The 26,819-nt window shown below is 37.7% G+C and overlaps 1 protein-coding gene across 7 annotated transcripts in view; it reads left to right on the top strand.

Annotated features, from left to right (window-relative positions):
- The window catches only part of ate1 (arginyltransferase 1), a 121,750-nt gene extending 97,003 nt beyond the window's left edge, over nucleotides 1-24,747 (top strand). For all 7 annotated transcript variants that reach the window (XM_079842175.1, XM_079842173.1, XM_079842178.1 and 4 more), the window contains 2 exons: nucleotides 4,536-4,656; nucleotides 22,709-24,747. In XM_079842175.1, the coding sequence (XP_079698301.1) occupies nucleotides 4,536-4,656; nucleotides 22,709-22,887 (300 nt within the window). In that variant the 3' untranslated portion in view covers nucleotides 22,888-24,747. The remainder of the gene's footprint in view (nucleotides 1-4,535; nucleotides 4,657-22,708) is intronic.
- The last annotated feature ends 2,072 nt before the right edge of the window (nucleotides 24,748-26,819 follow it).

Genomic DNA, 26,819 nt, shown 5'->3' with positions numbered 1-26,819 from the left:
AATATCAGCGATACTGGCCTTCATTCATAAAAAGATGCCATTACAACACACATTTAAAATATGCTGTCTTTAAATTGTTTCTAAATTAATTTGGAGGGTAACTGAAATTATTACAATATCAAAATATTAAAAACTCCTATTAAAACTCCTATCCTAAACTCCTATATTAAAAACTTTTTAATTGCAATTAATCATGATTAACTACAGAAGAAATGCGATTAATTAGTTTTTTTATTATTATCAATTCACAGCACTAATATCTAGTTGTGACTTGAAGTGCTTAGAGTGCAGTATTATGTTGCAGTATTTGTCCTGAAAAGTAAATGTAATGTTTGTTACCTCAATAAATTTAAGGTCATTCCTATTTTATGTTCTATTATATTAACATTAAAAACACAATCTTTTTACGACTAAAATAACAGTTAAGGGTAAAAAAAAAACTGAATTCCCAAAAATTAAAACGAAAAAAAAAAGGAATTAGCAAAAATTAAAACGGAAAAAACGGAATTTGGGAAAAAATAAAATGGATTTCATAGGGCCCTATATTTGTCCATTTAAACAACGTGAAAATGATAACTGTGTCGAGCTAAAACTAGCTAAAAACACTTGGTGCGCTGGGTGTATGATAGGGCCCTAAATGTTTTTTGTTGTTTTTTAAAAGAAATGAAGGGACCAGAATCATTCAGTAGGGATTATACTCCCATCTGTAGTACTAACCAACTTAGCCATTTAGCCAGCATCTGGCTTTCTGAACTGCTACTCAGAACTTGCTCCTGCTACTCTGTTTCTATAGTTTTCAAAAGTGTCTGAGAATCATTTTTCCCCATCGTATTCCGGGAAAGGGTTTGTTTCTCAATGGCCCCAGACCTGTTGGAACAGGCAGCGAGTCCCTCACTGATGGCAGCAGGCATGTCCAGAGGGCAGTTTCTGACATCGGCCCCTAATTGTACACTTCTTCATCCCACCCCCCGCATCTCTGTGTTCCCATGCAGTTGGACATGGTTGTATTAGTGGTAGTTGATTTGGTGATGAGTTGAAGCAGAACTGCATGACGAAAGGCTGTAAGGATAGCGTGTGCGAAAAGCCCTTATAATGCAGATGGTTTGGGCGTGTTTTATGCAAATGACTAACCTCATGCATACGGCCGCTCATTTAGAATCTCTAATTTTCTGTGTGTACAAACACGAAATAATCCACGTAATTATTAGTGAATGAGACTCGTTGTCTCTTGTAATTCATTTTTATATGTTTTGCATTTATTTAACTGCCTTAAAATCATAAGTTCTGACACACTTTGACTGTTTTTCTTGTTTTTAGTTTGACTTGTTGATTTGATCATCTGTTTGTTCTGATTACTTCCTGGTTTCCCCCCTTAAAATGAACGTTGCATCTTTGCAAAATCTCTTTACAGGCTCTTGCATGTACCAGCAGATTCAGAGCGTGATTGTAAGCTGCACATTTAATGGCTGTGGAGTGTGACATTTCACTTAAGCATGTCCAAAGATCTGCAGCACATCTTTCACATTAAAGGTGTCATCATATGTGACCCGTGCTGGTAAAAGGAGTCGGAATGCGCACTGGATAATTTCGAGCTACAGGCAAAACAAGTGAAAAATGTCGATTTTGAGATTTTCACAAAAATGAGTTCATTAAGCCTTGGTCTAGCGATCCCAATGCTTCAATTAGCAATTAAACATGTAAAAGTATCTTCATTTGTATGTTTTCTGAGAGGAGTACCTTTCATTTGTCCATGAAAATGATCTCACTCGCACTGACTGATAGATCCGGCGCTTGCGCACAAAGACACACATACACATAATTACAGTTTTCCAAAATATCTGTCTTGGCAAGTATTCACACACACATTATCTGCTATGTCTTAAGTGAACATTTGATTAACTGTTGGGGAGAAACATCTGATGTGACATTATGTTAGATCTGTGCGGTACAGTAGTACAGTCTTAATATATAGGCTGTTTGTTTCATTAATGAATCAAAGAAATGTGCTATCATGGAAAAAAAGTTGAATATACATTTTTCCTATAGAAATTTGGTGTTGATTTCAGAAAATTTTACCTCGATTTTTCTCAAAATTGACTTTGCTGACTCTATCGACTTCAAACAGGTGTAGCCAAGTCATTTTTGTCCGACTCAAACAAATCATAGATCATTTTGAAGGGTTTTTACACATTCTACACTTTTATAGCTTTCACCCTGAAGTCTATTGTAATGTTAGTCAAGGTTTCTTGCACCAGAAAAGTTGTGGTTTAGCTTTGCATGACCATCGTCCACCTGCTCTTTGACCCTTACAACTAGGGGTGTAACGATTCGCTTTAACAACGATTCGATTCGTATCACGATTTGAGGTTGTCGATACGATTCAAGGACGATATTGGTTCATTTAGAACGATACGATCCGAAACGATTCAGTGACTTGAAATCGATTCAGTAATTTTTTAGCCAAAAATTGTGTGACTGAAAAAAATATCTGGATACTGGTCAGTGCAGGTGAAGTTTCCTAGATTCCTGTTGTTTCTTGTAAGGGAATCCGGTATATCAATTAATTATGGATATAAACAAAAAAGTAAACAACAATTAATGGCAAATGCATTCAAATTTTATTTGATTAAAGTGCAACCAACAGTTTAGGTTGAATTAACAGGAAGTTAACCTTTTCTGCTCTCATTTTCAATATTCAATAAATGTTCAATAAAAGCACCGTAAGTGCAACCAACATTTCAACAGTAGGTTAACCTGCTACTTCTGCTTTTGTTTTCCAAAATAAAAATATTACAATATTAATATCAAAAATGCAACTAATGCAACCAAACTTCTCTTCAGGTTTAATTAATAGTAGGTTTACCTGCTACTTTTGCTGTTGTTTTTCAACATTAAAATAATACAAATACAATATTAATATCAAAAATAAAGTGCAACCAACATTTCTTCAGGTTGAATAAACTGGCTGAAGCTGCTACTACTCTCAGTTTAATAAACAAACAATGACTCTTAAGACTGTAGAGTCTTCAATGACTCTACAGATTTTTTTTTCAAAAATATCAACATGATTTGACCGCAGAACACTTCTCTGTGCGTTCACTATGTCTCCAGCAGTACTAAAGCTCGCTCTGCTGGCACACTGGTGTCAGGAATGCACAGGTAACATTTAGCAAGGGTTGAAAGTACAGGTAGCTCTTTCTCCTGGTGGATTGATCATTTCTCGCTGGTTATCTTCTCCTCTGCCATCCGCCATGCTATGTTTTGTTTTTTCTTAGCGCTGGTGCGTTGCGATGATGTCACAGATAGGCAGACTGAATCGAGTAACGTTTGACGCCTTTATCATTAAAAGTGCTAAGAAAAAACATCCAAATAAAGTCTGACGTGCTTAAATCCAATGCGTTATTTCCTATGATCGATACAATCGATTGATTACCTTTTAAAACGATGTTAGATCGATATATGTCGTCCGGAAGGCCAAGTTGCCGAGCACAGATTGATGTAGTTAGATCATAGGAAAATAAATCGATACATCGATGTAGTAGATGAATCGTTACACCCCTACTTACAACACTACTGTAAAGCTACTGTACCTTTAAGAATTTTCTTTATAAAAGACCTTGACTAACCTCTGCATACCTGCACAGCTCTTACTGAGTTTTTTTATTTTTCAAAAGAGAAAGAAAAGTCCTGTTTTTCATTGTGTATCCATCTAGAATTTCTCCTATACTGTATTTTTCACAATTGTGTGATGTTTTAAATATGCATTATTGGAGCTTTCTTTATTCTCTTTCATTTTGTACACGTGCACACGTCTATCTGCAGGCTCGAAAGCAAACAAATGCTCTTTCATTGCTCAGATAAGTCTTCCAATCCAGTGACCCTTGTTGGCTTGTCATCGGACTGCTCTGAATAAGTCACCTCACTCTTTAGGTCTCTCTGTATAGTCTGCCGATGACAGAGTGATGAACACGAGTGTGAAAACCTCTCCCTCACTAGCCATCGAACATATCACCGCCACTCATTGCCTTGCCCCACAAAATGCCTTTTATTTACACGTTCCACAGGGTCCCTCGTTCCCATGCTGTCCGTCTTGTAAAAACAGGACACATAGTTTCCACCGCGGGTTAATGACAGACGAATCCCGGCTGTAATGGTGGGACTCTCACAAGGCTGCTTCTAGTTTGACCAAATACTGAACTAAACCCACATAATCTGTGCGGGCTTTAGTGTGTGGGTGCGTGTCCGTGCGTGCAGCGTGTCAGTGCACTTTTGCCTTCGCCAGAAATGGCTCAGTTGTGTTTGAAGAAATGCAGAGTTCTGCACCGAGGCGTTTGCTTGTTTACACTGTGGTCACAATGGTGTGTGTATATTTGTTTGGCTCTGTGTGACTATCAGGAGTCCCCTAAAAGACACGCAACTCAAGGCCTGAGAAGGCCATCTGCTTTCCCCCTCTTTTTCTCTCCTGGTTTCCCGCTAATCTACAGCATTCGACATACCAATGCACTAACTTCCTCTTCTTGTTTTTGCATTCATAGGGTCAGTACCGGCCTTCAGACCTCCTGTGCCCTGAAACGTACGCTTGGGTGTCCATCGAGAGATGCATTCCCCGCCTTGAGATCTCCGCCTACTCTCGTCTCAACGAAAACGCCCAAGCAGGTTAGCCTTCATTTTTAAAACACATAACCAATCAAATCGCCTGTCATGGTGCATCTCACAAGAACATGTCCAGGTTGTTTTGAAAGATTTTGATAAGAGTTTTAGCACATTTTCTCACCTAATTGTCATTACTGCATCTGGACGCTTTGCTTGTGACCATAATTATTTTTTTTTAACATCATTGAAACATGAAAACAACATAATTTTATTAAGATACAGCATACAGGAAATTCAACAAATACCAAAATATATTGTTTATTTATATTTATTTACATATATTTATATTATATATTTATATTTTTTATTACAATAATGAGAACTGTCTTTACATTTTTTTTTTATAATTATTAATTATTATTATTATTATTATTATTATTATTATTATTATTATTATTATTATTATTATTATGTCCTGTTTTAAGACTAAAATAAGCAAAAAATAATTTCATATTTCCTTTGATTTTTAAATGAAATTTCACCCTAAGTTTAAATTTATTTATATAAATATATGTATATAAATTTAAACAATTAAAATATATATATAAATAAATAAATAAATACATCAAAATATTCTTTTATTATATTATAATATTAAATAAAAAAATAAAAATGTTTTTACTTTATAATTATAAAGTAAAAACATTTTTATTTTTTTATTTAATATTATAATATAATATCCTATTTTAATCCTAAAATTGGCTTTATTGTCTATAACAAAAACAATTTTTTTTTGTTTGTTTGTTTTGCTTTTGATTTTTGGAATACCATTTAAAAATGTCAAATTTGAATTATAATAAATTAATGAATTAATTAATTAATGAAAATAAAAATATTTTATTTTATAATATTTTATATAATAATAATTATAATTATTATATATAATAATAATAATAATAATAATAATTATATATATATTATTATTATATATAATAATAATAATAATTATTATTATTATTATTATTATTATTATTATATAATAATTATTATTATTTATTATTTTTATATAATATATCATTATTTTATATATAATTTTAATAATATTTATATCCTATTTTAATCCTAAAATAGGCTTTATTTTCTATAACCAACATTTAAAAAAAATAATACATAAAAAATACATATTTCAATGACAAGTTTTAATTATAATGAGTGAATGAAAATACAAATATTTATTTGTATTATATTATTATATTTTAATATAATATATTATTATTTTAATAATATTTATATCGGATTTTAAGTCTAGAATAGGCTTTATTTCTATAAGCAAAATATAATCCCATTTTTTTCACCCTGATATTTTTGGACGTTGTGAGATTCATATGTCACCTGTTCTGTTGCACATGTTCAAAAAGATCCTGTAGTTGAACCTGTAAGCACTCAAAAGACATTGGCAGTTCTTCCCTTTTCCAGAGCCAATCTGACAAGACCTCCTGACAAAGTTTTAGCCAACCTTTCCCTAACACAGCTGACTGCGCTTATCAAATGCAGTCTGTTTAGTGTCAAAATTGCATCAGGTTATTGGACTGTGGGTCAGATTGAGCGAGCCCCGATGGAGATCCTTCCATTGGTGAACCACTCCATTTAACCACGTCATGACACTTTACTATCAGACTTACTAATCAGTTTGACAGATCGGTGGAGTCAGTAGGGGCCAACTCTAAAATCAATATGTAACAGCAGTTCCCATGACTGTAATTGCACAATATACGTCATTTGTGTCCGCTTGATAACAGTAGCCACTCTGCAAACTTGCTCCTTGGGTGCCATTGCTTTGGAGCTCAATTTGTAAACCGTCAAGTGTGTTTATAGATTTCAGTTCTGTGAACAAAAGGAGGGGTGCACTGGTCCTGCGAAACGTGTGTTGAAATAACAGGACTGGATCCAGGCATGGAGAGCATCCAGGATTCTGTAGCGGCAGTCAAGCGGGGTCAGTGGTGTGGTCTCGGCCCAGAACTCTGGGTTGATGACGATGTTAATAATAATAATAATGTCAGTACCGACAAGCAGACGCCACGCTTGGGCCAAAGAGGGAGGGTGAGGCGCTGATGAATAGAAGAGCACTTTAGCTCTTCTTTTTCACTGCTTTTTTGTTTCTCTTTGCCCAACACTAGCAGTAAAATGTTTAGACACACCTTCTCTGCGTTTATTAGTACTGTTTTTCACATTTTAGAATAAAAGTAAAGCATTGAAAACTATGAAATAACACCAATGGAAGTATGTAGTGACCAAAATAATGCGTTCTGTCTTATATTTGAACTGCACATTCATTGGCATTCATTAACCACCTTCATGAACTGCATCCTGGGATGCTTTTTAGACCATTTTGAAAGAGGAACATGTATGCTGGACATTTGTTTATGGTGTTTCCTTCGCTGTCCGCTCCAAATGTCCATTTAAAATGTTGTTTAAGGCGAGACACTACAGGTGAATAGGGATTTTTTTAAAATTAGAAGATATCACTGTGAAACTTCTCCAGTTTATTATTGGCATAAACATAAGAGCAAAAATGTATTACAAGTTTTGTGTAAATTAATGTTTTAATATGCGAATGAGGCCTTAAATATAAGCTCCAAAAACAAAATCTGGAAATTGGAAAGGGCCATATTCGCTAGATAAGACCCTATGCCTCGTCTGGGATCGTGCAGAGCCTCTAAAGCCCGTTGAAACTGCATTGATTTGGACCTTCAACCCGTTGGTCCATTATGTGGAGAAAAATCCTGGAATGTTTTCCTCAAAAAACTTAATTTCTTTTCGACTAAACAAAGAAAGACACGAACACCTTGGATGAGATGGGGTGAGTAAAATATCAGGAAATGTTCATTTTGAAGTGAACTAATCCTTTAACATTGTCAGAGTCTGAATCAGGCTCGAATTTAGCCTGATGTCGTTATAGTCAGGATCTAGTCAGAATATGAGTCTGATGCTGCTCCATTGGGCTGTGATTATGGGGCTTTTCAACCGAACCAGGAAAGAAAATGCCTCTGCACTCAATTGGATAGACCTACAACCAATCAGAGCAACGGAGTAAGTGACGTATGTTGAGTGACGCATAGTTGTCAACAGAACTCAACTGCACGCGCTTGGAAGAAGTAGAAGAAGAAGAAGAAGATGAGTGTAAACAATATTAAACGGTATTGTAAAAAGAATTTAAGGATACACGGAGTACTTACCAACACCATCATCATTTCTGAAAGAAATAGTAAAGGTGAACGCATATACGAACAAGTTCTCTGTTTGGGATTAGAACGAATTCAACCCAAGCGCTCTTCGGTGACGTGGATGATTACGTTACTGTTGATCATCTGTCCATCATCGTATAAAGCCCGCGCTGACAATCACAACACATTCCGTATTTCGGAAGGAGTGGCTTAATTGACTGTTCGCAAAGACCCGCCCCCTTTAGTTACTGTTGCGATGTATGACACGTCATGGGCCTCTCACGCCACATACAGATGTTCTCAAGTAGAGAAAATACATTGCAGCGGCGCGGAGCAAAGAGGACACTGACAACACGCCGACAGACAGGACAAGTTACTTTTGATATGAAACAAAGTCTCAACTTTAAAATGTTGTCTTTTTTAAAGAATTTAAACCACAAATAGCGTTTTGTGGCTCTTTAATGTGTCGTGATCGCTGTAGCGCCGCAGTTAAAGCTGCTCGTGAACTGATCTCTTCCTTCTAGTTCAAGTGAAAAATAATGTGTTTTTTGAACAATCAAGCATGAACCCCAAAAACAAAATCAAGACTTCGTAAAAGGGAATAATAGGACCCCTTTAAAGGTCCCATGGCATGGCATTTTCCTATTATTTTATAATGTTTCCTGAGGTGTACTTATATTGTTAGTATGACTTTTACATCATAAAATGTCATAATTTAGAAATAAAAGGCATTTTTTCTATACTGCTGTTTGCCCTGTGGCTGAAGGCCCTGCTTCAAGAGGCGTGTCTGCTGTGCGATTTCAGTAAAAACGCCCACTGTTGTGATTGGCTGACATCTTTGCATTTTAAATGAGCGGAGGGGGCGTGGTTTAACGAGGTCTACGAGGCACGAGCTGCTGCCAGAGAGACGGATGGACCTGAGTTCACTTCACATCCGTTCTCAGCATGTCTGAACTGTTGTAGTTACAGCATATACTTCAGGTTATTAGTCTATTTCTAGTCGGAGGGGCTGTCACTCATGTCAGAAAGTTAGTAACTTTAGTAAATTATGGATCAGCGCTGACTGGAGACGCGAACCGTTTAGAACAATTCAGTCTGATTTAGTGAACTGATTCGGTTCACTAAAAAGAACTGGTTCAAAAGAAAGATCGTTCGCGAACCGGACATCACTAATGTACCAGAGACTGAGCTCAGTGATTGCTAACAAAGTTATTTATAGTAACTACTGAGTTGTGAGAGCGCTGTCAGTCAGCGCGAGTTTATTGTGTTTGTATCTGAGAGTTCTGAATCAACACGAGTCCCAGTCACACCGAGTCCGTCTTCATCATTATTACCAACTTTGTAACACATGCAAAGTACCATTACAGCTGTCGAGATGAACGAGTTAAAAGTAAGTGTTGATAATAGCATTATTTTTTTAAATAAAATAAAAGCGTCAGTGACGCGCGTTGAGTACACAGCGCAAACAAAGACACAACAGCAGTAATCGAATGTAATCCAGTTTATTGTGGGGCTAGGCTGGCTACCCTCACGCTTACCCCCCTTCTGCTTAATCTCACACCGCGTTTGGTGCCTCCGCTGTGGGCCAGATGCAGTACTGGGGGTCGGGGATGTTGAAGGCCACCGGCCAGTGCAGCCCGAGCTTCGGCGTGTGTGAGGCCGATGTTGAGCAGAAACTCATGACTGTATGCACATTTTAGAACCGATAGACGCGACGAGGACGTACAAAAACACTGACTCACAAGATAGAAAACACGAAAACACCGTTCTGTCGGGAGAGAGAAGCCGCTGCGTGTGCACGAATAATAAATAATTAGCTACACATCAGAAATCACTGATCACAGATCAGAAGGAACTGAAAAAAGACTTCTGTTTTCATTTGTACATCCAAACACTGAGAAACTGCCAGCGTTCACTCGTTCACAACCCATGATCTCTCTAGTGCTTGCTTGGGCGTGCCAGATTCTCTGGGTGGAGGAAAGGGAGGAAACTGTTCCTGCTTGGACGTCAAACCAGGAGACTTCAGGATTGGCTCGTCTGGCCTGTCATTTTCTCAAAGGCAGAGAGAGACAGCCAGAACTCGGGTTTACACCGATCAACATTTCTATCCACTTGGGGACAATATTCAGGCTAGGGGAACTCATATTAATGTTGAAAAACCTCATAAAATGAAAATTTCATGCCATTGGAACTTTAAAGCAGTAAATAGGTTAAGTAAGAACGTATATAACGTAACAGTCAAGTCACCTTTATTTATACAGTGCTTCTTACAATACAAATTGTTCCAGAGCAGCTTTACAGTGATAACAGGAAAGTAATGCAACAAAGTTTGTTTTGGCTGTACATCGTCCAGCTCAGCTCAGTTCTCATACAATGGTGTCAATGCAGGCAGATCAATAATATCATTGAATATTATAGTATGTAGAGTTCCTCTTCTTCAAGCCTATGGAATCTTTGCCCATAGAACTTCTCGGCCGTCACTTACAAATTTCTACACATTTCTCACCTGTGTTCGTGTAGTGATAAATATTTTGCCTAATTTGATTATTCACCTATCAATATGAGTGTAGTTCTTGCAGTCGTTCCGCAGAATTCCTTTTCCATTACCAGGAAATGTTGTGCAAAAATCTAAGCCTATTTTTGACAAACAGTGTTATTAAATTAAATAAAGTGTCCCACTTGTAGCACAGAAATGCATTGCTGATGTGCTTCTATGCGGTTCTTATGTAATTTGAGAGGAGAATAGAGTCTCCGTTGTTTATATATCCCAGTTAAATCAGGATGTGCCACTCGAGCCCACAGCAGAGGTGTAGGAGTGTTTGTGCTGATGTGAGTCTCTGCGCAAAGATCTCAAAGATAGATTTTCACTGTTTAAAGAACATGGTTTATAGAGACCTTTCTATCATTCTGTCAACATTGTGAATTCATATTTAATGCTGGGTGATACAGGCAGTGGATAAAGGAAGCATTGCTTTTAGGATGCCACAGACACGTCCACCCCGGACAGACGACAAGGCATTCATTTTTCATACTAGTCGTGATCTTTATCCAACCATACCCTCATGTGTGTTTAATGTCAGACATCCCTCTGAACGTAATGTTGAAGGGAGAGTTCACCCAAAAATGAAAATTCTGTCATTGTTTACTTACCCTCATGTCATTCCAAACCTGTATGCACTTATTTCTACAAAAAAATAAAATAATAAAATGATATATTATATAACTTTTCCTATTATTATCAATGTTGAAAACAGTTGAGCTGCTTTAATATTTTTGTGGAAGTTGTGATGCAATTTTTTCAGGATTCTTTGAAAGAAAGCTATATAAAATAAAATCTGCATTTATTTAAAATATACATTTTTTGTAACAATTTAAAACGTCTGTCATTTTGTATCAATTTAATGCATCGTTGCTGAATAAATATTCAATATCTGCAATAAATAAGTATTAATTTCTTTAAAAAAAAAACCTTTGAAACCAAACTTTTAAGCTACTTTGACTTTTCGTACTTATTGGAGCTCCACAGCCCCTGGTCATTATGAACTATATTATGTGTCAAATGTGAAGATTCATAATAATATTAAATATAATATTCTTTCTTTTTTAAGAAATAATCAACATAATGCATTTTTCATTTCTGGGCGAACTTTTCCTTAAATTGAACAATAGCATTTTTTTAATCATGGCTGTTAGCACACTTTCCTTTTCATCAGGTTCATCTGTCTTCACATTTGACCCCGTCAGCCCTGTAAACACACTGGGGCAAGTGTAAGTGTGCCTGTACTTCTCTGGTGTGTAAATATTTAAGTTATAGCTGAGCGTCTGGATGTTAAATGGAGCGAGGGTTGAGGTAAGGGTCAAGGAGAGATTACGTTCACGGTCAGCAGATCCTCACAGCACTGTGTGGCGTTTGAACTCGTCTCTGAAGCCACTGATGAAGAGGGTGTCAAAACTCTATGATCCTCCTGGAAGTGTGTGATACTGTTTCCCTTTGGACATGACATTTAGTACTAAGTAGAGCTGCGCAATTCTTGATAATTTTTTTGTTCAAAATAGAGATCACGTTTCTACCACGATTCTGAATAGACAACTAAATAAAATAACATGTCATTTACTAGAGGTTCTGACTAAACATAAAGGACCCTATTTTAACGATCTGATCATGGTCTGAAGGGCATGGTGCAGGTGCACTTAGGGCGTGTCCGAATACACCTTTGACCAAAAAGGGTTGTCCCTAGTCTCTTAATGAGTCATGGGTGTGTTTTGGGCGTAACGTGTAATAAACCAATCAGAGTCTCATCTCCCATTCCCTTTAAAAGCCAGTTGCGCTCGCGCCATAGCGGATTCGCTATTTACATGGAGGAATTTGCAAGCAGAAAAAATGAACGCTTCTCTAGTGAGGAAACAGATCTGCTCGTCCAATGACGCCGCGCCTGCTTGCTCGTCAAAATAGGTAAGCTAATAGGTAGGCGAATTCTGATACATGCAATGACAAATTTTACAAAAAATATTGTGCCAGTGACTTTAGACCGGGTTTTTGTTGGTCAATGACTTTGTGCGTCACTTGGCGTAGTGTGGCTGGTTAGGACAAAACAAAGATTAACTTTGGAGGGAGAGGATTTGTCTCATTGTGCCTAGTTAGGGCATGTTAGGATGACCATTTTCTAAATCAAAAAATGCAAAAGTTATATTGTCAAGTCTATAAATTATGTAGTTAAAGAAATGATGCCAATAAGAATGACCTCATTGTAGTCCTTATAGCTTCCCACACATTTCATACTGGTTTTGATTGCAGATCTTGGGAGGCCCTTGGTCTTGTTTGACCTACCTCCGTGCCGACTGGCAACCAGACACAAGCCTTCATTTCCCCCAGTGTTTTTAAATCGTTCTTGTGGTGCCTCCAATCCTACATGACCTGTTGTTCTTGGCCTGACAGACCAACTATTTCAGGCCTGTTTCTCAGCAGAGCTCAAGGCCAGCGGTCTGACGGTTGGTTACAAGGTCGATGTTTAGATTCTGTGAAAGCCACATTAGGAAAATAATGTAGAAATGTCTGCGTTATAAACTACATGCCCTCTTTCGAAAACTGAGAGAAATATGCTTTTTATTAATCACTGAGTTTATTTAAACTATGAAATTGTCCTACGGTTAAGCTCACCCTCTTAAAGAGATAATTCGTCCAATTACTCACCCTCATGTTGTTCCAAACCTATATGACATGCTTTCTTCTGTAGAACATGAAAAATATATTTTTATAAATGTCTTTTTTTCTGCATAAAATGGAAGTCATTGGGCTCCATTGTTGCTTGGTTCTAGACTGGGTAAACCCAGCCTGATCTGCTGGCGATTTGATTTCACCCTGCAACTCAGTCTGGAAACCTGTACATTCATTTTTTACTGCTTCTGTTACACTTTTGCGGGAACCAATCACAGACCGGCTTATCCACCTGGCGCGCTATTGGCGGGTTTAACACAATGACAGATAGAGAAGCGATGGGTCATTAGCCGTTGATCACGCCTCTTGTGGTCTGATTGGTTGAAGGACTATCCAATTGCATACAGAGTCATTTAATTTATGCTTGTTTATCACGCCTCTTGTGCAGTAGAAAATACAGCGCAGACTCCCCAGCCCAGACCAATGTTCAATCTTAAATTGAGCTTGGTCTGGTGATAGCCAGACAAGCTTGGTGTCCAACATCTTCACAATATCTTTTTATGTTCCACAAAAAGTCATTTTTCACATTTAATTTCTTTTGTGGAATCGGCTGGTTTGTGGAATGAAGTGTGAGTAATTAACAAAGTACCTTTTAAGGCAAGTCATTTCACTCTGCAACGCCCACAATGCCTCTCAGGCATCCAAGTGCAGCTCCTATCTCTTTCAATGGGGAAACATCAAATTCTCCAAAACTGTTTGCCAGACTTACGATTACATTTCATATTTGAAATCACCAATGAAATCTGACAACAACTGTCTCATAAATTTTGTTTCTAAACGCTCAACAAAAAACTAAATTTTTCAGCCTGGACAAAGCGTCTCAAAACACTGCCTGTTTCTATAGCAACCAGAGCTTCTAACGGCTGCAGTGATGTCATGACTTTACTAATCAATGATTGGTTCTTTCATTTAGAAGGCGGGGCTTATTCGCCATATTGGGCATTGCACTTTCTCCCATCGAGGTAATCGGAGTGCAGTCTTCCTATATATAAAGTCTTTGGTAATTAATGACAGTTTTTTTTTTTTTATTTAAATGTGCATAAGCACAAATATAAATATTAAATATTTCATTTGTGCATAAGCATTTTCAAACTTAACATTAAAGGGGCTATATGCGTTTTTCTGAAATTTAAACTCGCGACTGACACCTGTGGCCAAAAAACAGAACTGCTCTTATTTTCTGCTCGCTCTCGCAGCGGTGGTGACGTCACATCCGCAGACAGCGCGGGAAAAGACGACCCGCCAGAAAATAGGCAAAATAGGATACAGGCTTATAGGTGCACCCACTGTGAGCGGACAAGGTGTCAGTATGCTCATCAGGAGATGTTTGAGTCATAAATGGTCAAATAAAAAGGCTATTGTTACGTTTATTTTGGGGAAAAAGTTGCATATAGCCCCTTTAACAGTCTCATAACAATTTAAATGTTTTTACATTTATTTATTTAAAAAGTCTTTAAAACTGATTGGATTTAAATTCTTCCCCATTCTTTTTGAAAGATTTTAAAGAATTAGCAATTTTCCGGTCAACTGTTGACCCAGAAAACATGTGGTGTGCGGTTCAGACTAGTTCTTCTAGTTATATGTGATTATAGTACTGGTGACCTATCTGACTTAATGTATTTGTACTGAACTAACAGACCTTGATTGATTGATTAAATTAGGTGTGTGTGAGTTCAGAGCTGAAACAAAAACAGTCTGTCAGACACTACAGAGTCAGGGCAATGAATGATCCATCCAGAGGAAGCTCATTTTAATGAGGTGCCTGAGGAGCGTGTTTACTCACATACTGCTTGAACTCTTTGGTCGTGGGGTACTTGCCTGATAAGGTAAATCTGGCTGTGAGTCTGTATTGTGTTTGTCTGACAGAGTACCAAACTGACCTCACAAGCTTCTCCTGACCGACAGGATTCAGGTCATATCAGAATAATTATATTTATGAGATGAGCGCTACAAAAGTGTTGTGAAAATCTTGATTTTATTTGGCTTTTTGGCTTTGTTTACAATGCTACATTCAACTGATTTGTTTTTCAAATTCGGTCTTTAGGACTGATAGTCTAATCTAAATGTGATGGGGAAAAATTAAACACTTTTTTATTTGATTGCATTTGCTGCCAACACACAAATTATCAGTTTAATTCAGTCTTACGAATTGAATTGCTTGCTGAATCTGTCAGAGTGGTTACTGATTAATGTTACTCGCTGATTGAGTGTATATTTATATCAGAATGTGAAGTTAAAGATACAGTACATACGCACAGAAAAGTTGAACCCCTTAGCTGTTTTCCGCATAGACATGAGAATGCATTTTCCAAACTTAAATGGTTGTAATTTAAGAATGCTTTGGAATATAGACAAAGGTTGGTCTTGTTTTAAAGAAGACGTTTGGCAGATTATTGTTGAAATAGGAAAAAAGTTTGAGTTTCATGTAAAAAAATTAAATAATAATACATTTTATATAAAATATATATTTTACAAAACATGTTTTACTCCAAAAAGCCAAAAATCTGAACAAGTTGTGTTCCAAAGTTACAAAAATGTCAAAAAATTTGCTTTCAGTAAGATTTTGAATGGGCGCAGTACAACACATTTTTACTAAATGACATCCAAGCTCCATTACTGACTATATAAGGGCGCCACCATTTCCATATATGGTTTGAGTGATCTGAACCATATATGTCTTTAATTTTCATACAATTTATGAAGTAGACATCCTATTTAGAAGTAGTATGGGCAGTTTGGCCATATTTGATTTGATTTCAACTGCTAACAAACACGTAAGACATGTGGAAAGAACATGTATATACTTATAACGTGCGTTATAGCTCGCCGCCATGTCACAAATGGAGAATCTATCATTTTTTTCTTTATATTTAAAACGTGTTCAGACCATTTTTTTCTCAAAATGAATGGATGTTATCTTTTGAACTCCTGGCATGAAAACGAACTGAGATTTCTACCAATTTTTCATGATTTTACATGTTTATCTCTATTTCAGAATAAAGGTCTGAACATGACTTATGAGTATTTTATGAAATATTCTTGTTGCAAATTGATAAATTACTCCTGTCATTTATTTTGAAAACCAGTCACCAACTATGAAAACTAGAGATTGTTAGCTTTCAAATTATTTATAGTTTGTCAATATTACTTTAGATTTTTACTAAGATATTATTGTTTTGGATATATAATGGATATATAATGGGACGGGAAGTGAACATAAATTGTTCAACTATGTTCCAAAAAAGTAGTTCTGTAGGAACTTGTGTAGTTTTTCCAGACCACCTCCTCTTTCTCTTCAAGGAGCGTGCCGGGGTGTCAGCCTGACTCTCTCATTCCAGAGAAAGTCCGATCTGTCACCTTTGACCTCTGACCCCGGGATAGATCTGGCCCTGAAGCAGCGTGTCGGTGAACCTCCGGTGCGGCTGATTGAGAAAGTCTGATGCTGCTTGACAGGAGTGTTAATCGAGTCAAAGGATGGATGAATGGAGTAAGAATGGGTCGGGGGAAGGAGAGTGTGTTTATATACAGAGCGGATGTTTGGATTGTCTGACTGAAAAGAGCCTGTCGTGACGGCTCTGTACAGTGTTATTGTTGTGCTTAATTGAGCAGCTAAAAGCTTTCATTCTCAACTGTTTATTGCTGTTTAAAATCTTGACACTGTTTTCATTCTTTTACTTTTCTTTAGATCAGTCTATGTCTTTGCTGAATGTCAATGTACACCAGTGTACAGACCCACATTGTTTGCATATACATTTATAAAAATATGGACATCAAAATTTGAGTTTATTGGTTATATACAGTGTTTCTTGAACCCTTGCAGAATCTGTGAAAATGTGAATAATTGTAACAAAATTAGACTATTAAAAAAAGGTTCAAACATTCACTGATGCTCCAGAAGGAAACCTGATGCATTAAGAGCCGGGGGTGAAAACTTTTTGAGTTTGAAGATCAAGGTAAATCGTATTTAATTTGTCTTCTGGGAAAGTGTGTAAGTATCGTTTGCTGCTTCCGAAGGGCAGTGCTAAATGAAAAAAAAAATAGAACATCTTCATCCTGTTCAAAAGTTTTCACCCCCGGCTCTTAAGACATCGTGTTTCCTTCTGGAGCATCAGTGAATGTTTGAACCTTTTTTAATAGTTGTGTTTGAGTCCCTCAATCATCCTCAGTGTGAAAAGATGGATCTCAAAATCATGCAGTCACTGCTGGAGAGGGTTCAAATATGCAAATGATGCTGGAAAGCTCAAGAATTTGCAGGAACTGGAGGATTTTTCTGAAGAACATTGATCAGTTTAACTGCTCAGGACAAACAATAGATTCACGAACAACCATCACAAAATACAAAAACAGCCGAGGATCATCCTTTCAAGCGGGGTCATTTTTATAAAATCAGCTTTTTTTTGTTTTTTGTTGACTATATGTAAAAAAAACTATAATGTAAAATATCTTATTCAGGACAGTACTAAATTAAAAATAACATGCATTTTGTGTGATCCTCTAATTTTGTTAAAATTATTCACAAATTCTGCAAGGGGTTCACAAACTTTCAAGCACCACTGTAAGGCATTCAGGCTGTTTCAAATTGATAACGTTTCATTTGTGATTCATTAAAAGAATCACTCAGTCATTTGTTAATGAATCACACTACTCTTGCCGTGCTTAATGTTCAGTTATGTATGCAGCCAGTGAAGACGACAATATAGAAATGTGTTATTTGTTGTCTCTGTATTATTTTCCAATATCTAATCTCATGAAACTGTGTGTGGAGATTAATGGCTAGGTCCCATTTAGTATAAATTACCTCACCCACAGGGTACCACTGAATTTTTTTCCTTTGTAAAATATGCCCACTTAAGTTGCATAATACCATGCTGAGCATACATTCTCCTGCATTTTAGGCACATTCACTTGGGTTGTCTCTTTAAAATGCTAATGTATTACACAACCTGCTTACCCTGGAGGACCACAATCCTCAGTTCTGTATTCAAGGTATCACATTTGTGCTGATTTAGAGTTTTGGCTTGCATTTGAATTTTCAACTCAAAGCTTATTTTATTCAAGGAACTACAGTTTGCGAGCAAAATAAGGTGCCAATGCATGAATAAAGGAAGATTTGCAGTATAAAAGTATAAAGTAAGCTTTCATTTTCCACTAAAAGTTGCAGTACTTTACTGGGACCGAAACCGAGTATTGAGCGCCTGAAGGGGTTTTCCAGGGAATGTTTTTTCTTCTTTTTGAGTGGAAATAATAAAGCTCCCAGTGTTTGGTTTGGGGGTGTAGGCAGGGGCTTCATACAGTTATGAGAGAACGTCCAGAACTTGCTGTTCACGGGTCTCGTCTGCTCTTCATTTATCATAATTTATTGGATGTAGTGTGATAGACTGCCAGCTACCTCTCTTTTTCCTCTCTCCATTTTTTTTCTCTCTCGCTCACTCTTTTGCTGCCTGTCTTGCTCGCACTCTATTTATCCTGCTTTATCTGTCTGCGCACAGCTATCGTCTTACAGTCTGGAGAAGCTAGCATCTTTCCCCTGAACAGGCCAGGATTAGGACAAATCAGATGCAGAACATATAGATGTGCATACGTTTGTATGGCCTCTTCAGCTACAGACAGAGTGTTTTGTTATTTAAAAACATGAATTTCATTGCATCAGATAACAAAATATGAATATATTATTTCATTTATTTGAAATAAAGATGCACACATTTCTCAGATTTGAAACAATAGATGTTCTGTTCAAAATAGTCTTTGTGATTGAGGCTGTTTTGTTTGCAGATGTAATGCAAATACATTTAGACATTTTAAGTGTTTTTCAAATACTTTCTGGGACCGTAGTGCACCAAAAGTACAGAGTGCTCCTAATCCATCTTTTTTTCTTTAATTTTGTCCTCCAACTTCACTGCTTAAAAGAACATCTTAAGCCTAGGATGGGATTTTCTACTAGTTCGGGCTGGTTTATTTTGGTTAGTGGTGCTCTGGTCTGGTGATGGTCAACTGATCTGGGAGAACACCAGCATCCAAAACACAACATATGCAGGTGTTTTCTGTCTCTCTTTTTTATCAGCATGAGAGAACAGTGTGGGTACTGTAGTTGTGCTCAAGTTTTATATTTCATCTCTCTTTCACTTCTCTTTTCTCATACCCCTCAATCTCCCACAAAACTCAAGCCAAGTTTGAACAGTGTCTGTGTGGCGGATGGGTTTTACTGGCTTTATTACAGGGAAACGGTGTAAATTAAACCCCCTATGTGTGTGAAATGATGAGGACTAATTTACATTACCCAGCATCCCCCATGAAAACTGTCAGCTGGCTTCCAGATGAGGCGTTTCACAGAGCGGGAACCATGAGTTGGTGTCAGATCTGCTAATAACAATCATAACTTTCACTAAAAAGAATCGCCAGAGCAATATATTGTTACTTATCTGTCACTGTTGGCCTGGAGTTTTGCACATCCCTGTGTTTATTTTCTCTTCAGTTCCTCCAGCTCTGTTTAAGGCTGGTGGCCTATAGTTTGTATATTTCTGTCACTTTGTGGTATGGCGAAGCACGTTTGCGATATTCAGTTATTTTCTCAGAACTCTCTGCCTTTTATATAAATTGATGCCACTACTTTTTTGTCTTATCTTGTATTGTATGTGAGTATATTGAATTTCAAAGTATTTTAGTTATGCAACATTCAGAGCTGAATTGAGAATGCCTTTAAATTCCATAAGTTCCCGTTCCACCATCACTCGTGGACTTTTATATATATCTTCAGTGCAGAAAATAAATTACACCTTGCACGATAGTGCTGTTGTGGGAAGGGCCATAATTTTTTTTTCCCTTCACAAACGAACCCTCACGCTCTCCAAAGCAGATCCTTAGGGGTCGCTTTGTGACAGGATCTGAATTTAGGTAGCAAACAAGATGCAGACTTGCAATTTGAATTTGAATGTAAGGTAGTAAAATTCAAACTAATTGCAGCCAGATATATACGCATAGATACCTCGTTAGCAGCTATCTCTATGGGCCGCTATACGTGAGCCGTCGGTCCGTGAACACTCGAGAGCAAGTTGACCATTAGTTTATCATTAACGCTAGCTAACACAACATTTAAAAGTTACCGTAGTTTAAAAACCTGTAATATTGAGTTCATACATATAAAAACAAACCAACACATTCTTTCTCACCTGTGACGGGTTATCCCATTTCTTCAGGAATTTAAATCTTTGTGGTTTTCACAACCAGAGGCTGCACAATGTTGTGGCATCTTGGAAAACTCATTTATTTTTACTGTGAGTGATGACTGCATCTGAAATGTTGACCGCTCCAAGATGGCGGACGCGCTGACGTGTCTTAAGCGGTTGAATGTGGCATGCATATAAAAGTCACTTTAAGGCAAGTCATTTGATTTGGCAGCCATCTTTAAAACTCCTCTCAGGTCATGCAAGTACAGCTCCTATCTCTTTGAGTGGGGAAATTCTCCCAAAACTGGTTTCCTATGTTCACATAGAATTACAAAAAAGTTAATTTTTTGGGCTGGACCACTGTCTAACGGCAATGACTTTATCAATCAGCGATTGGCTCTTTTATTTAGAAGGTGGGACTTATTCCGCCATATTGCGTGTTGCACTTTCTCTCATTCATAAGTTTTATGAGTCTTTGTATATCTAAAGTCTTTGTGTCTATGATTGCAACATTCACAATTTAGTTTTTTCAGTTCAAAATTGCATTGAGTTGACGTTGTAATTCTTCATTTGGTTTAATCAACCTGGCCTAGAAAGTTTATTCTCCCTTTTTAACCTCCCGCTGCCTTGGAGGGCCATTTTCAGGCTTCTACAAATGACTGCATTCTTTTTTTGCAGCAATTCTTGTTTTAACAGCTCATGGGGGAAGGTGTTGGCTTCTTGACTGAATACGCAATGTGTGTCTGAATTTTGGCTTGCCGGAGTGGAGTGAAGTCCTATAAACAAATGAGAACCGACCAAGCTGCTCTTTCACTGAAGGAGTCATTGTTACACGTCTCTGGCTGCTCTGCTCTGAGCCGCTGGTTTTGGAACGATTCTGCTTCTATGTTTGTGATGATTGAGGTCAAGCTGTAGTAACCCTGACTGACCTGATGTTGTTGCCTAAGGGTGGAGAGATCCTTTTTCATCATCATACCTGGGTAATTGTTAGTTCAAATCTGCACCTGACCCTCATTTGAACCTTTGAGGGTGAGTGAAGTCCTGATGTTTATCCCTCCACCCAGTGACTTAACTGCATGTTGTTTCACTGATGAATGTAGAATTGATGTAGCCTTTGTTTCTTGGAGAGTTTTAGGTAATAGGGCTGGGCGATATGGCGATATTATCTTATATTGACGATGTCTCACAAGTACCACAATGTCGATAATAAAATTCGGTTACAAGACGATAATTGCCAATTTCAGGGAAAAAATTACAAATATTGTTCACATAGCTCCCCTAGTCCTCTAGTATTCACATGCAATAGCATGAATGAAATGGCTGTTTTGTATAGTAATTAATAGGGTTAGCAATAAAATCTGTTCTGAAATCATAAGATACTTAAGGCCAGGAATCGAATAGGTCTACTTGTTATAAAATTAACATTTCGATATTCGTTCAACATTTTCGTTAAATTAACATTTGCATATGAATAATCAGATTTTAAACCATTCTTCAAGCACGAAATGAAGCAGACAACACTTCTGTACCTGTGCAGTTTTCTAAGCTGTGCACACATCCAAAGAGCACAGAGAGCGCCTCCTAGGCTAGTTCACGCACAAATACACACAAAATTATGTCAAAATATCCCCGTAAAATTGCACAGTTAGTTTTGTCACATAAACGGCTGAGAAAGAGAAAATGTGTGTAACAGCCTATATTAGATTCGTGCATTGACAGCAACCTATACTCGTGGGTTCATTTCGATTTTAACCAACACGATTATAAATTAGATTAGTGGTGTTATTTAGAATTAAATAAGAAAGTGTCCCATTAAAAATAACAAAATGTGTCTGAGCTAACGCACAGATCCAATATACGGTTACACAACGTGCAGTCTTTCTCAACTATTTACGACTGTGTTTACCTGAATACTCGTCAAGATGGGCATTTTAACAATGTTGTGTGTGTTTGAACTTTTAAGCGCAATACGCCGCGAAAAACAACTCGATTTGGTACTTGAGTTGTTTGAGAGGCGGCTTTTTGAGAGCACCACTTATATAGATCAGTGGTGCACGCGCTTTTGGTGTGGGCGAGAAACCTGTGGGAATAAGTATAATTATCCACAATACAAGCACTATTCAACTGGAGTGAGTGAGACGAGCAAGTGAGAAGAGGCGGGTTTGTGTCAATTCACAGTTGGAGAGAAGAGAGAGTGAGAACACACAGCTGGTATCGGGGTTACACTTTATTTTAAGGTGATGAAGTTACATTGTACTGACTCCATTAAGTACTGCGTATTATTAATTAACTATATGTATTTATACGCATAATTTACTGTTATTACTATTGTAAGTACATATAGTAATGTGTAACTACGTCACCTTAAAATAGAGTGTTATCGATATTTCAGTATAGAAACATATCAAAATATTTTTGACAACACTAGTAGTTACTGATTTGTAATGATCCTGCAGCACTTTAGTTTCTCCGGATTTGTCTAAGTTTTCTCCTCTTTCTGTGTCCTTCTGCAGGTGATGCTCTTGCGCTGAAGGATCTGGGCAAGGCGTTAGTGCTCCACAGGAGGACAGTGATGCCCTACGCGGCCTACGCCCGTAAGCGCAAGGGTTCGAACGACGAGAAGGAAGTGGAGCAGTACGCTAGTCTGGTGGGCCAGACGTGTGCAGAGAGAATTCTGCTCTACAGAGCTTAGAGCCCCTTTATACCTTACAAGCATCTGTCTGTCTCTCTGTCTGTCTTTCAAAACATGTAAGTGCTTGTACGCTTGTCTGTTTATTGTCTCCCTGATTGTTTATTTCTTGCTTTTGTCCTTTTCTTCCTCCAGAGGTATTTTCCCCATCTGTGTGTACTGTTTGCTTTTTTTTGTTACACTGCTGTGGATTGCTTCACTCACCCTGTCTTTTGTAATCTCTTTGAACTCTACTTTTATATTGTCTGGACAGCAGCGCTTTGCTATAATCCCACCCGCACACATGCAACGACACAAATGTTGTCTCACATGTATCCCAAAATATTACCCATTTACATCTCACCAATCACACTGAACTAGCTATATATAACAAGAAATGATGTGCGACCCTATACGTCATGTTTGGATGGGTATTTCTAGACTGTGGTTGCTCTGAATCATTTGGCCTTTTGTGGCATAATCACTGCTTTCCCAAATTGCTTCTATTCTCCTAAAGAGACTAATGCCATCCAAAGCAGGTGCTATGACACAATGTAAGTTATACAGCTGACGACTTGTTATTGGCTTTGCTGGATGGTTGAATCAATCCTTTTTCCCGTGGAACAGATTTTTCTTTTCTCGCTTTGTCTTTCGGTTGAAGTAATAATTCGAGTGCTTTTATTTTAATATTATTGTTCTGTTTCAAGTAAAATAAAATTTGAAAAAATGATATAATCTGCTGGTTTGGTCTCAATTTGTTGGACTAAAGCACCATTTTTTTGTATTCAAGTGCTAAAGCGTCTCCTCTGCAGCTGTAGGTGACATTATCTGGGCCAAACTCCAGTCCTCATTCCTGTGCCTCAGTCAGATCTGAAGACTAACATGTGAATGCTGATGCAGAGCTGACTCACTCGCGTCTGGCCGGGGACGGTGTGTTTTGTCGGCAGAACTGGCTCTGTTGAAAAGGGGTGGGTGGCCTTGGTGTTGAACCAAGAGCGAGAGCCAGCTGTAGATTCAGGAAACATACAAAATGAACTACAGCAGGAGTCACCTGACATCTGATGAAATTCATTCTGTCTTTGGATTGCCACATGAATAACTCTTAGGCCACATCCACACGAAGCCAGAGCTTTCCCTATCCAATCTTTTTTTCCCTTGTCTCAAGAAATATCCGCGTACACACGGAACCACTGAAACCGACTCAAAACGATGTAGTATACATGCCAGGCCAGTGTGTGGCGCTGTTATTCTCCCACAGAAATACACTGAAAATTGAGAATAGTTGTGGCTAGAAGGGGTACAGCAATGGTAGGAAGTGAGGCAAAATCTTACGATAAAAGAACAATAAATGTGCTACTTACCAGATTGTGTTTTATTAAGCCCAACCCTAAACCTACCCTTACAATAATGCAAATACAGTAATTAAATGACGCGATATTGATGTGCGCATGCCTAGTGCCCGTAGTTATATCCCTTCTAGTCTTTACCGGGCGGGACCAGATGTGATGACATCACCGTTTCACAAAATATACGGATTGGCTGTACACACGAAATGCATGGGTGTCGGTTTCAGATTTATCCACTCTGCTACCCGGTTTAAAAAAATATTGGTTTCAGGCTCCCAAAACGCCGGATCTGTGTGGACGAAACGCTGATATGATACAACATTTTTACGTATACAGCTAAACGGGTCTCCGTGTGGACGGGGCCTTAGTCGATAGTCAAAAGTTGAGATTATCGCAGCCTTTTCTGTTCTGTTTTTACAAGTGTTTTTAAAGATGGGTTTATCAGTTTACACTGCCGTAATAAGTTGGTGTGGGACAAAAATACCTAATTGCCCAGCGGTGTCTTTACATGACATTGTTGTGAATTTCTGTCAATACCAAAAAAAAAAAGTATAGATCATTTTACAGATTTTTTATAGACGCTAAGATTTTTTAAAAGAAGTTTCTTGCTCACTAAAGCCGGGTGCACATTGTGCGATTTTGGCCACAATTTGGCCGTCAAATTTTGCAAATCCTAAAAGATTCCTCTGATCCTAGGCTAAAATCTGAAGTCTTTGATCCTTAGTTTGTCATGTTCACCGGCAGCCGATTAATGACCGCTGCGATCAAATTTTACCTCAGACGAAATTCTGACAGTGTCAGAAGATTTGGCGTACAGTCCTGCAGTGTGACTTCTCCTACGACGAACGTCAAATTATCTTCGTTTTTCAAGACAAACTATGACCAAAATGAGCGCTAGAGATTTCTTTGTAGCCACTACCGCGTGTAATGCAGCTCCCGGTCACCGAATGCGTCATTGATTGAGGATATAAAACTCTAGATAAGTTTTCTTGCATGCGTCCGCTTTTACCGCGGCTTGACTATCGTACAGTCTGACATTAATGACAACTGAGATCTTACAGTGTGACATGGCTTACAGCGGGGATCATGTTCTTACAGTCTGACAAGGAATAAACGTAAAGGACTATTATAAATTGCACAGTGAGCACCCGGCTTAAGGCTGCATTTATTTAATCAAAAATACAGTTTAAAAAAAATATTTTAAAATGTAATTTATTCCTGTGATCAAAGCTGAATTTTCTGCACAAGAAACATTATTTCCAAACAAAACAACATTATTATTTGTTGAAAATAATATTTTTGTGGAAAACATGTTGCATTTTTTTTTATTTCCGGATTCTTTGATGAATAGAAAGTCCAAAAGAGCAGAATTTATTTGAAATAGAAATCTTTTGCAATGACTTTACTGCCAGTTTTGATCAATTTAATGCGTCCTTGCTGAATATAAGTATTAATTTCCTTTAAAAAAAAATCTTTTTGAATTTTTGAGCAGTAGTTTAGTTCTACAGGTCAATATTTAGTTCATTTTCACCAACAAAGTGTCTTTAAAAGATTTGTTGCCATTAACCTGGTCAACTTTGTTGAATCTGAAGTGTTTGTCGTTAACATTACTTTGCTTCCAGGTACTATCCTGTAATCTGGAAGTCCCATAAATTCGAACAGTCACATTAAAGCTCGCCGGAGGAAGCAAGTGCCATTTTTCTATGCAGTATACATCGGATGGTTTGGGACCGTGCTGTCTGTGGGAGTCGTCTACATGCCTTGTCTGTGTAACTGTGTTTTATCTTTCTCTTCTAGTCTCTGGGTTCTCTGTCGGCGCTGCCACACTGTGTTAGCGTCTCTGCGCTGTGCATGCTGGACTCTGCCAGCGGAGCTCTGGAGCCAGGACTGTAAAAACACCAGGCATCACTTTACCATTATAGAACATTTGGCTATGATATGTTGTGAGCCACAAGCTATTTGAGATGACAGACAAAATTTTTTCGTTTGTCCTAAATCATTTAGTCCTGCTTTAGCATCCTCATTATATCAGCCTCTCTGTCACATTATCTTTCAATTTCAATTCGTTAATATAGCTGAAGTGTGTTTTTTCGATGGTTATATACTTTTTTTCTGTATTGATTTAATTTGCTCCTTTAGAAGCCTTTTTTCTGTAGGATCGTGGGATATCGTAGACGGTCGTAGAAGGATATATCTACGCTGCCATCTAAAATGAACGTCATACAAGTAGAAAGGATGCAGACCCTGGATTCAGACGTGCCTTGATGCCTTCGTTCCTCTGTATACTGCTTGCAAAGGTATCGTTTTTCAGGTTTCGGGACACATCCAAGATCGTTTCCAATCCACTCTGGGGCTGCATTCCACACAATCTGTTTTACCAGCTTATTTCAGTAGAGGTAAACACTCTGGTATTGTTTAAAGCATGTTCAAACACACAAACTTTGGTAAATCCCCTCTACTGTGCAGTTTGATTTGAAGAAACACACTTGGATTTAGTACCACTGAGTGGCGACCACAGGACAGAAACACTGGTTGCTTTGTGGCGCTGGTGAAGATTTTTCTCTGCTCTTAGACTCTCTTCAAGTTTCATGGAATTAACCGCTGGGTTTC

This window comes from Gobio gobio, assembly GCF_949357685.1.
Source record: "Gobio gobio genome assembly, chromosome: 18".
Lineage (NCBI taxonomy): Eukaryota > Metazoa > Chordata > Actinopteri > Cypriniformes > Gobionidae > Gobio > Gobio gobio.
The sequence above is the reverse complement of the archived record's forward strand: the minus strand, read 5'-3'. Positions and strand labels throughout refer to the sequence as shown.